This window comes from Denticeps clupeoides, chromosome 10, assembly GCF_900700375.1.
Source record: "Denticeps clupeoides chromosome 10, fDenClu1.1, whole genome shotgun sequence".
In the NCBI taxonomy this organism is placed as follows: domain Eukaryota; kingdom Metazoa; phylum Chordata; class Actinopteri; order Clupeiformes; family Denticipitidae; genus Denticeps; species Denticeps clupeoides.
Window position 1 is genome coordinate 214,459 of NC_041716.1, and position 16,938 is coordinate 231,396.

General features: G+C 52.9%; 1 protein-coding gene across 2 annotated transcripts in view; it reads left to right on the forward strand.

Moving 5' to 3' along the window:
- tshz2 (teashirt zinc finger homeobox 2) overlaps nt 1–16,381 on the forward strand; it is a 32,710-nt gene extending 16,329 nt beyond the window's left edge. For both annotated transcript variants that reach the window (XM_028994870.1, XM_028994869.1), the window contains exon 2: nt 12,652–16,381. In XM_028994870.1, coding sequence (XP_028850703.1) covers nt 12,652–15,653 — 3,002 coding nt within the window. In that variant the 3' untranslated portion in view covers nt 15,654–16,381. The remainder of the gene's footprint in view (nt 1–12,651) is intronic.
- Nucleotides 16,382–16,938: the final 557 nt, after the last annotated feature.

Here is a 16,938-nt window from a genome sequence, read left to right on the forward strand (position 1 = left end):
CAGGCTCTGACTCCGTCCAGACCCGCCCTCGATTTCCCGCTCCTGTGAATCATACATCAGCACAATTCCCCCCTGCGCCGCTCGGCAGCAGCGGAATGACGGGTGTCATTTATCTTCCCCGCTCCGGCCCGGAGAGGCTGTGGGAAAAACGGCTTTCCAATTCATCTGGAGGTGTGGATTCTGCGCACTGGAACATCATTAAACGTGAAGGCAGCGGGGTGTGTGTGAATTTACAGGTCCGGATTATCCCGACTCCATGAATGGCCTGCGCCGGTTCCTGGTTCTGGCATCGCTCCGCGTGCAGTGTGCCGGTCCTTCAGCTTCCCACCTGCAGACTCGGCACCGTGACACGTTTCCATCACAACCTCCCCCGTTCCTGACGCGGAATTCTTCACTTTTCCACAGCCGGCGGCCTCCAGAGTAAATACAGCAGCGCAGGCCACTTTTACTAGTTATTATTTCTAATAATGCTGCACTTTTTAATATTTACTGCCCTACATATACCACCGGAGAGCCACAGCTCGAGAACCAAGGGCCAAAAATAACATCTCTAGTATCACCTCTAGTTGAGAATTCCTGCTGTAGCTCCTCCAGATTCTGGGATATGGTCCTGCTCGCCTGTTCCCCCCCTGAAGACCCTCATCTAGACTCTTCTCCGTCTTGGCCCCTCGGTGGTGGAATGAACTTCCAGCTCAGTCACTGAACACCTTCACACGGCAGCTCAACACCTTCCTCTCTAGAGAAGATTTAGATGAACTTGTAACCTTCTTCTTGTCTGACTTCTGTATAGAAACTAGAACAGAGTGAATAAAAAGATTGTATTCATAGTTGGGGGTCCTAGTGAACCAGAACTGACCACTTCATCCATGGTGACATGGAAGCACGTTGTAAGTCGCTCTGGATAAATGGCGTAAATGTAAATGGTCATTTTATATAGTTCATGTAAATCGCGGTCATGACAAAGTTCCCACCACGTGGTGTTCCAGGTGGTTCCACTGCCTCGGCTGTGAAGAAGAGCAGCTCTCCGCGCGCCGGACCTCGATTTGCGTGACCTACCTGCGGACGGACGTCCTTCAGGCCGCGGCTATATTTACCAGCGAGGACAGGCGTCCAATGTCAACAAGCACAATCAGACGCGGCCACGCCGCCGTTTCACCAACTCAACCAAACCTTTTAATTGCAATTAGGGGGTGTTGGGGCCCTGAGGGGCGCGTGATTGCAATTAAGAGCCGAGTGGAAATGTTAATTTAATGTTAATGAGGCGCTCGGAACGCCGGCGCGTGGTGGGCGCGGCTCCTTATCGATGCTCCGCAGGGTTCGGCGGGAAGAGCGGGACGGACCCCCGGGGACCCCCGCAGAACCAGTCACCGGCGTTTGGGCCGCGGCCTGTGATTGATGACCCCGCCGTTATTTGCTGACGCGCCGCGTTTGTTCCGGCGTAATTGTCTTCCAGATGGCTGAGCGCTCCTGAAGCGCCGATCCGGTGGCGTTCCGCGATTCCGAGCCTTTCACTGCGGGTTCATTTACACACCCAGAAGTAGAACAACGTCCTGGAGTCCCACCAGCGCCGTATTTCTTCCTCGTGTTCCGCTGTTCACCTTTTAACGGTTTTGAAATAAAACGTCATGTTTGTGGTGAGTGTGAAACTGAAGCCTTGTAGTCCTGGCTGAGAGAATAGAGAATGTAAATCTGTGTGTGTGTGTGTGTGTGTGTGTGTGTGTGTGTGTGAGTGTGTGAGTGTGTGAGGTGGGGAGCAGAGTCATCAATCACTTCCCCTCAGGGGAAGTCAGAAGTAAAACTGGTGTGAAGTGCTATCTGTCAGGCTTTTCGATAGTGCTCTCTGTGTGTGTGTGTGTGTGTGTGTGTGTGTGTGTGTGTGTGTGTGTGTGTGTGTCGGCCATATCGGCGTGGGATCGGTTCTTGCCAGCGCCGGTTGCCGTGTAAACAAGTTTGCGTGCTGTGTGTTCCACTGCTGTGTGAGGTCAGCAGGTCGTCCCCGTAAACGTCTGGACGCGGCAGCGAGAACGAGCAGAGCCGGGATTACCGGAGTAAAACCGCGGAAAAGTCCGGACGACCCCGACCGTCCGGATCCGGATCAACGCGTAGAACCGAGGGAGGTGTGATGGATGAGTTCAGTGTGGGAGCATTGGAAGTTCTGGGGAGGAACCCCGGATCTCCCCGGCAGGATGGTGGGGAGTGAAGGCCTCTGATTTTGATGGATGAACGTTGCCGCGACGCCAAATGCAATCATCTGGCTTACGTGCTCCGGGCGCCGGTGATTGATGGCGCATGAACCCCGCCCAGAAAAACTTCCCAACAATCGCTGGGTCGGCCCGGCCCGTCCCAGGAGGCCGCGCGATGGTGAGCGCAGGAGGCGTCCCGGCGACGCCGCGGAACCGGCCGGGCGGGGCGGGGCTGCAGCTGTCGATACCGGTGGAGATGGATGGCGCTCCGGCGCGCGTATTGATCGGGCGCAGGCCCGAGATATAAGTATCATTTGTCATTTCGGGGATTATTCCGACCGCTAGTTAAAACCCGGGCGGAGTGAGGGGAGATGGTTCCGCCGGGGGGCAGGGAGAGTGTGTGTGTGTGTGTGTGTGTGTGTGTGTGTGTGTCTGGCCTTTGATAAATGACTGCACAGCTTTCATTTTTTATCTGCAGCCTGGGAGAACGAGGGCTCGTTCTTCTGCTCCTCTCGCCGTTATTCGCTTTCACTGCGGTCCAAGAACAACAGCGTGCCGGGACCAAGGACGCCGCCGCCGCGGTGATCGCGGGACTGGGTGGTCCGAGGGCCCTGTTCTCCAGAGAGACGCAACTCCTTCCTGATTCCGGAACGACATTCCGGCTGGGACGTGTAAAACGAAGTTTCGAACAGACATGAAAAGTGGTTTAATCCGGCAAGTCTGGGAGACCGGAGGAGGGACGGGACGTAGATGGTGGGACGTAGACCAGGGAGCGCCGGAGATGAGTCTGCGTGGTCGTTAAATCCGCCGCAGCACTTTCTTAATGAAGGATCCCAGTCAATTAGCATTCGATAGTGATTAGAGGGCCGCTGGGCGCGGTGAGGCCGTTAGCGCTTGGCATGGCGGGCGCGGCGCCCGGCGTCCCCTGTCACTGCGCTTTGATTATGTCGAGCTCGGGCGAGCGGCCAGCGCGACTCGCGCTTCATTACCGTATGGATCATCTTTGAAGTCCGTTTAAGATCACAGGAGGCGGAGCCGAGTAAATACGGGCAGTTTACTGACCTCCGTGTTCCACGTGGTGGGCCGGCCTCCGTCCAAACGAGCCCCGCCTCGCCCCACCGCGCCCCGCCGCGCCCCCCCGCGACTCAGGGTTCACTAATCTCCGTAAAATGCGACCGTAAAAGTGGCCTAAAATGCTGCCAGGCAACAGCGTATAGAAATAAGAGGCGGGATCCACGTGGCGGGCGAGAAAATCCTCAAACGCGAGAGTGACAAGTAATTACTTCAGGTGTCCATCACCACGCCGCGTCTCCAGGTGTCACAAACGGATCCAACATGATAGATTTACAAGTTCAAAAGCTGCGCGCTGTAATTGCTTCTCTCCACAACGGTTTGTTTGTGAGCTTGTGTGTGTGTGTGTGTGTGTGTGTGTGTGTCACCTCTGCTATGGGTGCCATTGCTGCAGAGCACCATGGGAAGGCTACCGTTACTCCGATCCCATTTCAACCTGCCAAAACGTCCACTTCCAGCTGGAGAGACTATGTTGTTGTCCCGTCGTGTCTTTCTCAGGGACGCGCGCACACGTTTTAATGGGATGGGAAACTGGAGGTTTGGCTGATCGCGGTGAACGGACTCCGGCTCGTATCTCGGCGCCGCTGCACCGGGCCGGTGCTGCAGCCCACCTGACCGGTCTATAGTACCGACCCCTCCCGTGTGATTGGCTGCTTGTTTCGGTAAAATCGGCGTTTGGCATGATTTGAAGTAGTTTTATTGGATGTAAATGTTTGAAATGAAATGTTCATGGAGATGTGAAGATGGATGCTGAGCAGGTGAAGCGGAGGCTTGACGATCATCTTTTAAACCCTTTTCCCTCTTATTCACGCTGTACTTGTCGGGTTCTGCTGGACTCGGGTCGGGTCAGATTTGTGAATCAGGGGGTGAAGTTCTCTCGCTGATTATTTTAAATAAAGCGACTGTGTAGGTTCCTCTTCGGGTCCCGAGTTGCTGTTAGCCGGCTGGTTCTCTTGACGTTCCGTGCAGCAGCATGTGGAGCAGCCGTACCGTTGGGGGACAGATGTTGGAATTACTCTCACATCCCTGCTCCACTCGGAGCTCCAGCGACGCGCAGCTGCTGTGGTCTGAAGTTCTGCAGGAGAAGCCGGTGTGATGTGTAGCTGGGTTCCTCTACAGTTCCGTTACAGTTACAGGTTTTTTTTACGTACGATCATGTGTTTTGGGGTTTGATGGTTAACTTCTTGTTGCGTTGGGGTCACATGTCTGTCTCAAACTAAGAAAACTGGTCCAAAAATAACAATATTTTTACAGCATTTACACCCTTATCCAGAGCACCATACAGTCAGTAGTTACAGGGACAGTCCCCCCCTGGAGACAAGTGTCCTGCTCAGGGACATGATGGTAGTAAGTGGGGTTTGAACCTGGGACTTTAGAAGTGATTGTTTTACCCGCTAGGCTGCTACCTGGTGTGTATTTGATGTGTGTGGTGTGTGTATCTGAAAGTGAAAGTGAAGTGACTGTCACTGTGATACATAGCAGCACAGCACACTATGACACGGTGAATCATGTCCTCTCTATTTAACCATCCGCAACCTTCCGATTACGGGGCCGCTTCCTCAACCGCTAGGCCACCGCTGGCCAAAATCTGTGGTGTGTATTGGTTGTGCAGATTTATTTTGTGTGTGATGTGTATGTGTGTGTGTATCTGTGGTGTGTATTTGTTGTGTGTTGGTTGTGTGGGTGTGTATTTGCTGTGTGTGTGTAGTGTATTTGTTGTGTGTTTGGTGTGTGGAGTGTATTTGTTGTGTGTGTGATGTGTGTGTTGTGTGTATTTGTTGTGTGTGTGTGTAGAATATTTGTTTGTGTGTATTTGTTGTGTGTGATGTGTGTGTTGTGTGTATTTGTTGTGTGTGTGTGTAGAATATTTGTTGTGTGTTTGTAATGTGTGTGTAATGTGTGTATTTGTTGTATGTGTGCTGGTTGTGTATCAGTAATCGGTGTATTGAAGTGACGTTATCTCGCTGCTCCTCGTCACCAGGAAACGTACTCGTTCTCTTTAATTACCATTCATATCCCCGCACGCCCGGAGAGAGAGAGAGAGAGAGGCCGTGTTCACTTTTTAATTAAGGTTCGGTAGTGTAACTCGTCAATGTACATTATTGGAAGAATGAACGTCAATGCCACTGCGTTTTCTCCCCCTCTTTTATCTCTGTCAATGATTCAAAGACATGATTTATGGTTCGTCTCCGTCTTTCAGGATCATCCATCACCGCACGGCTGCACCGCGCCGCCCCCGTTGTAAATCATTCTGAAAGGCTGTCACTCATTTCCATTAGCTGCTCCTCACACACACACGCGCGCGCCGCCAACGTCCAGTCATGTGACGCGGCCCCAGGGACCGCCCCCTTCCTCACGCGCCGACGGCGACCTCTGACCCCGTTCTGTCCGTTTTCCTCTCCGCGACTCCAGCTTTTATCTCCAAGTTTGCGCCGCAACTTAACTCCTTACCCAGCATCCCTCGCTGCGGCGGCGAGCGCCTCGACAGCTTCGCTTCCCGCTCGTTCCAGTCAACAGAGAGAACTTTCCGGGCCCGCACTGTTCTGGCGGGAGGCTGTCAGCGCGTGACAACGCGAGCGGCGCGTGGGAGAGAAGCGGGGCCCTTATCATCGCGCCGAGGACGCCTGACAACAGCCGCAACAAATTTACCATTAAAATGAGCGCCGGCGTGCGGGGGCGGGGTTTAACATGGCGGTCGAGTCACTTTCCCGCGCAAAAAAAAAAAGCGCCTCGGGCAGAACGGCGGGAAGAAAGCGGCGACTGGACGGCGCCCACGATCAAACGGAAGGTCCGTGGAGGGATGCAGGTCACTTTAAACCAAACACACACACACACACACACACACACACACACTGACCTTGATGAGAGGCGATGGTGATGAAGGTGCGGCGCGGCGCGGACGCCGATACTCGTCACGCCGCTTCATGCTGGGGAGGAATTTCAACTTCCATTAACAGCGCAGGAGGAGCAGACTCCGGAACAGAAACCACACGGCAGGAGACGCTGACAATACTGCACAAAATATACAACAACACAACAACAAACCAACCAGAGATCATGTTGATCCTAACTATACAGCGAGGAAGAGAAACACACACACACACACACGTACACACACACGTATATACACACACACACATTTGTAAACACACACATATATACACACATATACACACACACATTTATAAACATATATGTATATAAACACACACATATATACACATATATACACATGCATTTATAAACACACACGTATATACACACATTTATAAACATATATGTATATAAACACACACGTATATACACACACATTTATAAACACACATTTATAAACACACACATATATACACACACATTTATAAACACACACGTATTTATAAACACACACGTATATACACATATATACACACGCATTTATAAACACACACGTATATACACACACATTTATAAACACACACATATATACACATATATACACACGCATTTATAAACACACACGTATTTATAAACACACACGTATATACACATATATACACACGCATTTATAAACACACACGTATATACACACACATTTATAAACACACACGCATTTATAAACACACACGTATATACACATATATACACACACGTATATACACGCATATATACACACACACACATTTGCAAACACACACGTATATACACACATACACACACACACATTTATAAACACACATGTATACGCACACATGTATATACACACATAAAACATGGTTGTTGTGGGCTGGTGACTGTGTGTGTGTGTATATATATGTGTGTGTGTGTATATATATATGTGTGTGTGTGTGTATATATCTTGGCTCTAATGTTTCGTTTAAGTGCTTTATCCCTGAAGCTGTATTGGTTAAAAAATGTGTGTGTGTCTGTATGTGTGTGTGCGTGTGTGTGTGTGTGTGTGTACAGAACGTGACGGCTGCAGCGTTGGAGCCAGACTGACACTGTACTGTACTGCCTCTCATCTCCCATCAGGCAGTGGGGCGAATGATGCGTCCGGGAGCAGAACCTTCCAGTAGCAGCTGAAAGAGCAGCACTGCTGCCAAATGACAGACACACACACACACACACATGCACAGACACACACACACACAGACACACACACATCTCCGCTGAAGAATTCTTAGTAAGAGCATCAGATGAGGAATTTAAAAGAGCCGTTTCCTCCCTGAACCTGGACGCGCTCGGATTATATTAGTTAAATATTTCATGTGTGAACGTTTGTCTGCATGAGTGGCTGGTTTAGTGAAGGAGGAAATGTGAACATCTCCACCATGCGTGCCGAAATCCAGGCGCCGCCTCCCATAATCTCCTCTAATAAGATCTCCTGCAGGTAGAGATCTCGTACGTTATCGCGCTCTATCACCTTTATAACACGTATCAGAGCACAGCCACGTCCTTTAAATTTAAAGATTATTTTCCTGGGTTTTGCATATCGATAAACCGCATCATCCAGAAAAGGAGAATAAGATGGGCGTGGTCCCTCAGTCTAATCAGGCATCGTTACGAAGCGCTGACTCCGCCCATGTGTTTAATTGAGCTGATTCAGGACGAACTTGGGCGTTGGGACCGATCTCGCCGGGAATTCTTCCACCCAGTATTCCAGAGGTCCATATCCGGCTCTATTTCCGGCGCCTCGGCCGGCGTTCTGGCTCTGTTTCTGCCACGTCGGGCCGTGTTATTCCCACAGCATTCCAGAGGTCCATATCCGGCTCTATTTCCGGCGCCTCGGCCCGCAATCCGGCTCTTTTTCTGCCACCTCGGCCCGTGTTATTCCCACAGCATTCCAGAGGTCCATATCCGGCTCTATTTCCGGCGCCTCGGCCCGCGATCCGGCTCTTTTTCTGCCACCTCGGCCCGCGTTATTCCAACAGTATTCCAGAGGTCCATATCCGGCTCTATTTCCGGTGCCTCGGCCGTCGTTCCGGATCAGTTTCCGGCGCCTCGGCCCGCGATCCAGCTGTTTCTGCCACGTCGGGCCGTGTTATTCCCACAGTATTCCAGAGGTCCATATCCGGCACTATTTCCGGTGCCTCGGCCGGTGTTCCGGCTCTGTTTCTGGCGCCTCGGCCTGCAATCCAGCTCTGTTTGTGCCACCTCGGCCCATGTTATTCCCACAGCATTCCAGAGGTCCATATCTGGCTCTGTTTCCGGCGCCTCGGCCCACAATCCGGCTCTGTTTCCGGCGCCTCGGCCCGCGATCCAGCTGTTTCTGCCACGTCGGGCCGTGTTATTCCCACAGTATTCCAGAGGTCCATATCCGGCACTATTTCCGGTGCCTCGGCCGGTGTTCCGGCTCTGTTTCCGGCGCCTCGGCCCACGATCCAGCTCTGTTTCTGCCACGTCGGGCCGTGTTATTCCCACAGCATTCCAGAGGTCCATATCCGGCTCTATTTCCGGCGCCTCGGCCCGCAATCCGGCTCTTTTTCTGCCACCTCGGCCCGTGTTATTCCCACAGCATTCCAGAGGTCCATATCCGGCTCTATTTCCGGCGCCTCGGCCCGCGATCCGGCTCTTTTTCTGCCACCTCGGCCCGCGTTATTCCCACAGTATTCCAGAGGTCCATATTCGGCCGGCGTTCCGGCGCCTCGGCCCGCGATCCAGCTCTGTTTCTGCCACGTCGGGCCGTGTTATTCCCACAGTATTCCAGAGGTCCATATCCAGCTCTATTTCCGGCGCCTCGGCCGGCGTTCTGGCTCTTTTTCTGCCACCTCGGCCCGCGTTATTCCCACAGTATTCCAGAGGTCCATATCCGGCTCTATTTCCGGCGCCTCGGCCCGCGATCCGGCTCTTTTTCTGCCACCTCGGCCCGCGTTATTCCAACAGTATTCCAGAGGTCCATTTCCGGTGCCTCGGCCGTCGTTCCGGATCAGTTTCCGGCGCCTCGGCCCGCGATCCAGCTGTTTCTGCCACGTCGGGCTGTGTTATTCCCACAGTATTCCAGAGGTCCATATCCGGCTCTATTTCCGGTGCCTCGGCCGGTGTTCCGGCTCTGTTTCTGGCGCCTCGGCCTGCAATCCAGCTCTGTTTGTGCCACCTCGGCCCGTGTTATTCCCACAGCATTCCAGAGGTCCATATCTGGCTCTGTTTCCGGCGCCTCGGCCCACAATCCGGCTCTGTTTCTGGCGCCTCAGCCCGCGATCCAGCTGTTTCTGCCACGTCGGGCCGTGTTATTCCCACAGTATTCCAGAGGTCCATATCCGGCTCTATTTCCGGCGCCTCGGCCGTCGTTCCGGCTCTGTTTCCGGCGCCTCGGCCCACGATCCAGCTCTGTTTCTGCCACGTCGGGCCGTGTTATTCCCACAGTATTCCAGAGGTCCATATCCGGCACTATTTCCGGCGCCTCAGCCGGCGTTCCGGCTCTGTTTCTGGCGCCTTGGCCCGCAATCCAGCTGTTTCTGCCACCTCAGCCCGTGTTATTCCCACAGTATTCCAGAGGTCCATATCCGGCACTATTTCCGGCGCCTCGGCCGGCGTTCCGGCTCTGTTTCTGGCGCCTCGGCCCGCGATCCAGCTGTTTCTGCCACGTCAGGCCGTGTTATTCCCACAGTATTCCAGAGGTCCATATCCGGCACTATTTCCGGCGCCTCGGCCGGCGTTCCGGCTCTGTTTCTGGCGCCTCGGCCCGCGATCCAGCTGTTTCTGCCACGTCAGGCCGTGTTATTCCCACAGTATTCCAGAGGTTCATATCCGGCACTATTTCCGGCGCCTCGGATGGCGTTCCGGCTCTGTTTCTGGCGCCTCGGCCCGCAATCCAGCTTTGTTTCTGCCACGTCGGGCCGTGTTATTCCCACAGCATTCCAGAGGTCCATATCTGGCTCTATTTCCGGCACCTCGGCCGGCGTTCCGGCTCTATTTCCGGTGCCTCAGCCCACGTTCCGGCTCTATTTCCGGCACATCGTCGGCCTGACCCGCTTTGTTAAACGTCCTCGTGTAGGACGCGGCCCTTTTTCCCTGGCGGGTGGCATAAATCCGCTAGATGAAAATGTCACGGCGCAGGTTCGTTTTGCGGAGAGCTTTTGATTGCCATACGCGTGTAATTGATTGTTCCAAGGACAGCGGGAAATCTAGAAATGTCATAACAGCGCCGCTCAGGTCGGTCCCACCGCTGCGCCAATCAATGTGGAGTAAAAAGAGATATCGATCCCGCCGGCGAGGGCCGGGCGGCGGCGCGGTAGACGTGGAACACGCGCCGCTGTCAGCGGCCGCCCCGGTTTACCCAGAGTCCTCTGCGGGCGCGGAGATACTGCAGCTGCCTGGCGGCCCAGGCCCGCCGTGGCGTGGGAATAAACCGGGGCGGTTCGAACCCACAACCCCTCGCCCACCACAGCTGATTTACGAGCTCTGGTTCCAGAGGTCCATATCAGGAAGTAGCAGGATGTGACATCACCGCCGCACTTTCTACAGGCTGCCGGCTGGCACCGTCGCCTTGCGTAATTAATGAATATTAGCCTTAATTAACCAGCACATTTGGGTAATTATTCCATGGGCTGCCAGGGCTCCTGCGGCGGGCAGGAAGTGGCCAACGTCCTCAGCCAGGACTCGACGCTGATTTATGACGGACACCCGGGTTCCGTGACCCTGGCGTATTCATGTCGGGAAGACGAATTTGTAGGGACGCGGATTGGAGGCTTTACGGGAGTTTATGACGTGCTAAATCTCACTCAGCGTCCTCCGATAGTGGACGATGGGGACGAGCTTTTCTTTGTTTGGTAACGCGCCACTTACGCCCGAATCAGACTAATGCGTATTGAAAGTTGTCCAAATGAATACAAATGTCTGGCCTGGTGTCTGCAGTTATGCTTTGGTTGTTTTATTGACTTTAAACATCAATATCTGTGGTGTGTGTGTGTGTGTGTCCTCTGCATGGGTGACTTGTAAAGAGACTCTTGTCCTTGTGTGGCTCTGAGTCCTTCTGTACTCTGGACCGAACCATTCGTAATGCAGCGGTAATTCGTGGTCGGTAACTCGTCCGCCTGGTCACCTTCATCAGCGGCCCGATCCTCCGCTTCACCGTCCATTTTAATACAAGTAGAAGAAGACGCGTCCCAGATGTCACATCAGCCACTCAGCAGAGCATTTATAAAGCATGACTCCTCCCACCGTGCATCTGGAGAGGGAGCGACTGGGCGTCTACATGCATGTGGTACATGAAGGTCACGGCCTGGTGTGAGTGTGTGAGTGTGTGTGTGTGTGTACGGGTTCCATCTCCGGCGGCAGTTCACCTCCAGGCCTTCTTCTGAGGTGCTTGTGAAATATTAATAAAATAAAAAGTGGAAGATGTTGCACTTTTCCCGCCTCCGGAGCTCGGAGGGGAGCATGAAGCATGTGAAACGCGTGAACGTCGCCTCCAGGCTGTTACGCATGGTGCATTTTTAACCGTTTTAACGTGGCCGCCGCCCCGGAAGTTGCGGTTCTTTTATTTAAGTGAAGTGATTGTGTCATGTGATACACTGCAGCACAGCACACGGTGCACACAGTGAAATGTGTCCTCTGTATTTAACCATCACCCTGAGTGAGCAGTGGGCACCATGACAGGCGCCCGGGGAGCAGCGTGTGGGGACGGTGCTTTGCCCGGTGGCATCTAGAAAGTGAAGTGATTGTCACACCTCAGTGGCACCTTGGCGGATCAGGATTCGAACCGGCAACCTTCTGATTACGGGGCCGCTTCCTTAACCGCTAGGCCACCTCTGGCCCTATTCGTAATGTAGCGCCGTGGTTTCGTTTAATTCGTCTGGTAATTCGTCCTGCAACTGCAGCCTCCTCCCCGGGGCGCCGCAGCGGCACGAAATAATTCCAACCGGGCGACTGCAAATATGTCAATTAGCCGCTGTTGTTTAATTAGCAGCTAAGAGACGCAATGAGCGCGGTGTCATGTGATGGGAGTGACGCTCAGTTATTGGCTCGTCTGAAGACGCGTTTCAATAATGAGCTTCATGCGTCGCTCCGTCGGATCGGCGGTGCAGGTGTCACCGCCGTTAACAGGTTCGTCTGCCTGAGCGACGTTAGACTCTTCTGGCAATTATTGTACATTTGCATTTCCCGAAATCGCCAGGATGTAGTGCTTCTGACAGATTGTGTTACATTAATTAAAAATAAAATGGAAATGATATTTCTTCTGAAGAACGGAGATGCTGCATGGCGCATCGTTTTTCTTCTGCGTTTTCATCTTTCCGTGCTTTAATTCGTATTGAGGTGCATCAGAATCAGTCGTGTGAATATTAGGTAAATAACGTCCTGGCACCTTTTTTATTTTGGGTCCATCACCCACCGCCATGAAGAACATTTCTGTTTGAGTGATGGTTTTGAAGATGGAGTGACCAGCAGGTGTCTAACACCAGCATCTCTTGTATTTGCCTTCCAGTGTATGAGCCTGAGGATGAAGCCAGGGAGCCGGAGCCAGTCGCGGAGGACGAGGGAGGGGACAACGACTCTCAGACCGAGGAGGACGCCTCTGACGTGGCCACGAGTCCCAAGGGCCAGGATGAAAGGGAAGTGGACAACAAGAGCAGCTACAGTTTCCAGAACTCACCCATCAGTGTGCTGTCCAATCAGGAGCTGGAGCTGGAGTCCCGCTTCAGCGACGGCAGCGACCGCCTCTCGGACTTCAAGACGTCCTCGCCGCCGCCACAGAACCAAAATGTCGAGGGAAGCCGGGTCTCCAAGCTGAAGGAGGAAATGCATAGCAGCCTGGAGAAGATGAGGGCCGTCTACGCCAATTTCCTGTCTGATTCTTATTGGTCGGGCATCAGGCTGGACATGAAAGCTGGCAGTAGCGGTGGCGGCAAAGGGAACTGTGACAGCACCAATGGTAGCAGCACCAAGAGTGAATTCGACTGGCACCAGGACGCGCTGTCCAAAACCCTCCAGCAGACACAGTCCCCGAAGGTCACCGTGGCCAAGCCCAACCTGTTCAGCTCCGTCCACCTGTACCGCCAAAGCAGCAAGAACTGCGGCAGCGTCTTCACCGGGGCCAGCCGGTTCCGCTGCAAAGACTGCAGTGCTGCCTACGACACCCTGGTGGAGCTCACTGTCCACATGAACAAGAGCGGCCACTACCAAGACGACAACCACAGCCGGCAGAGCGTCGCGTCCACGTCGTCGTCTAAGAGTCGCAAGCGGAACTTGCAAGACATGGAGGGGAAGGAGGACGCCCAGAAGGTGCTGAAGTGCATGTTCTGCGGCCATTCGTTTGACTCCCTTCAGGACCTCAGCGTCCACATGATCAAAACTAAGCATTACCAGAAAGTGCCTTTGAAAGAACCCATTCCGGTAATCACCCCCAAACTTGTGCCACCAGCAAAGAAACGGGTGTTTGAGGTCACCAGGCCATGCTCTCCGGACTCCACCACTGGGACTGCAGGTCACACTGAAGCTCAGAGGTCATCATCAGGGCTTCACGCCAACGCTCCCAACAACCGATACGGCTACCAGAACGGCGCCAGCTATACGTGGCAGTTTGAGACCTGCAAATCCCAGATCCTGAAGTGCATGGAATGTGGCAGTTCCCATGACACCTTGCAGCAGCTCACCACCCACATGATGGTCACCGGACATTTTATCAAGGTCACAAACTCGGCTTCCAAGAAAGGGAAGCAGTTAGCCCTCGATCCTCTGGCCATTGAAAAGATACAGGCACTTACTGAACCAGCAGCCGGTGAAGCTGACGGTGAAAAGGCGTCACCAAAAAGCACAGCCTCTGGAGAGTCTGAGAAGAACGTCCAAAACGAGAACTCGCCCGAGAAAGTGGAGGACAATGGAGTCAAAGACGACAAGCAAGACGACGAGGAGGATCAGAAACTTGAAGCGTCTATAAAGTATCCCTACCTGCGAGAAGAGGATCTAGAGCAGGGTTCCGGTGGCGGCGGAGACATCCTGAAGTCCTTGGCTAACACTGTGGCTTCGGCCATAAATAAAGCCCAGTCCGGGACGCCAAGCTGGAGCGCCTATCCCAGCATCCACGCCGCCTACCAGCTCTCCGGGGTCATCAAGAGCACGCCGCTCTCGGCATCTCCTCCTGTTCCACTCAGACAGACGTTTCACCACAAGCTGAGGCCCATCGCCCCCAAGGGGAAGTTCTATCAGGGCCTCCTGGGACGCCACAGCCCTGACATCAAGCAGGAAATGGGGGGCCCTGGTGAAGGGAAGGAGAGTCCCGTCCAGAAGCTGGATCTGCTGGAGAATGCCGACAGCGACTGTCAGGAGGACTCCTCTGCCTCTCCGAAACAGGATGTGGACTGCGGGACCGATGGGGTCGACACCATCAAAGGCAAGATGAGCCCCGCCCTCTCGGATGGAGGCAACGGTTCCCCCGGCCCCCCCACCAGCAACGGCCACAGCAGCGACTCCCAGGACGTCCTCAGCATCAATCCACTAAGTGCACTACAGTCGGTCCTGAACAATCATTTAGGCAAAGCCAACAAGACCGCCAGCAGCCTGCCCGTCCTCCACAAACAGTCCGTTTTTCCCGAACTGAGCAGGGGTGTGGAAAAGAGCTCCTCAGGTTGCAGCAGAGCGAGCAGCTTCACGTTCACAGGCAGCGACCAGCCGATAGACTTGACCAAGTACAGGCACAAGGCGAGCTCGTCGTCCCATCATCTGCAGTCCTCCACCCCACTGGCCCAGAAGCATGCACTATCAGACATAGCGGACATGGTGAAGATTCTCCCGAAGGCCACCACCCCAAAGCCCTCCCTGACATCCAGGGTTCCGGCCATGAAGCTGGAAACTGACGTGAGGCGGTTTGAGGATGTTTCCAACGAGGTCTACTCCATGCACAAGCGCAAGGGCAGGCAGTCCAACTGGAACCCTCAACACCTCCTTATACTTCAGGCTCAGTTCGCCTCCAGCCTCTTCCAGACATCTGAAGGCAAGTACCTTCTCTCAGACCTGGGCCCCCAAGAGCGGATGCACATCTCCAAGTTCACTGGACTCTCCATGACCACCATCAGTCACTGGCTCGCCAACGTCAAATACCAGCTCCGCAAAACCGGAGGGACCAAGTTCCTGAAGAACATGGACACCGGACATCCCGTCTTCTACTGTAACGACTGCGCCTCTCAGTTCCGGACACCTGCGGCTTTCATAAACCACCTGGAGTCACACCTGGGCTTCCAGATCAAAGACATGAACAAGCTACCCCTGGAGCACCAGACCAGCGTGGCGGTGGAGCCGGAAACGTCCAAGGACCCGAGTGCTCGGCCACCAGAGCCTCTGCTCGCCGAGGAGGACAGTGACTCCAAGTTCAAATGCAAGCTGTGCAGTCGGACATTCGCCAGCAATCACGCGGTCAAACTTCACCTGAGCAAAACCCACAGCAAGTCGCCCGAGAACCATTCGCAGTTCGTGGAAATGGACCGAGATTAGATGCGTTTTTCACGTATTTTAAATACGTCTAGTTGTTGTTTTGAACTATCTGTAATGTGCTCACTCACGTAATAGCGACGCTTTTTTAAAATCCTTCTCCCCCAAACGCGGGTCACGTTACGTCATTTCATTTCTAGCATCACGTAGTTGTGCTTAAAAATATATTGAAAATGATCATTAAGAGACGAACATGGACACGGCGGGTGGGTTAAGACCAGTTTTTCTACGTACGGGAGACCGCACCCTCCTCACATGCTTCACCAGTAATGAAACGTATTACTGCTTGAAACATAATTGCTGATGTTTGCATGCAATAACTCTGGCTATGACTACTATTTATTTGTATGATATGGCAAGTTTTAATTATCTTACTTTATCGAGAGCAACGGATGCATTAGTGGTAATTTCCGCCTCGTCTGGACGCACCAGTTCACGCCAACACCTTTTACCTACAAACTGTACAGAATATTTGCTCTGTAAAAAAATGTTTGTGTTGCAAATGATAGACCAGAAAAGCACTTTAATAAATGTTTAATCACCAGTTCAGGCTAAGATTCTGTACGTCAGACGTCAGATGTAGGCAGGTTGGGGACTCGGAGCGTCTCACGTCCATGTAAATGTAGCACTGCAACAAAAAAAAAAAGAAAGAAAGAAAGAAAGAAAGAAAGAAAAAAAAACGAGTGTCTTTTCCTGCAGACGACAGTCAGATAAGAAATCTGCACCTTTTATACCAGTACGAAATAAAACGTTAACATTTTCTACCACTCTGTTTCTCCTCACATCTGCTTTTGGTCATTTGCTCAGCGGATTTCTGTGTAAAAGTACCGTATCGCCGTGTCTTTTTTTGGTCCCTTTGAAATGCGTATGAGATTTCTGGAGAATACGGCACTTCTGAGATTTAATATGCTGTATCGTAACGATTAAACCTCCTTCTTCCAGTCCTCTTATTTCGGTGCGATTAAAGAAATAATTGCCTCCTATATCATAAACATTTAATGCCATTAGAAGCGGCGCCCCCCCCCCCTCTCCCCTCTTCTCTTTTATTTTATTTCATTCCGTTAATTTATTTTCCCGGCAATCAGGCCCTCAATTACCAGCAGCCGTCATATCTGCGTCGGCGCAGGCAGCTGACATTTGACGGTAAATGGGCGAAAAGCGGCGATTTGAATATCCTGACACGGAGGTGCCCTCCATTGTTGGAGGGGTGGCGGCCAATCACGATGGTTGGCCCGATGATGAGTTCCAGCGCCGTAATTTCTCGCTGCATTTATAATTACGGTCGGCG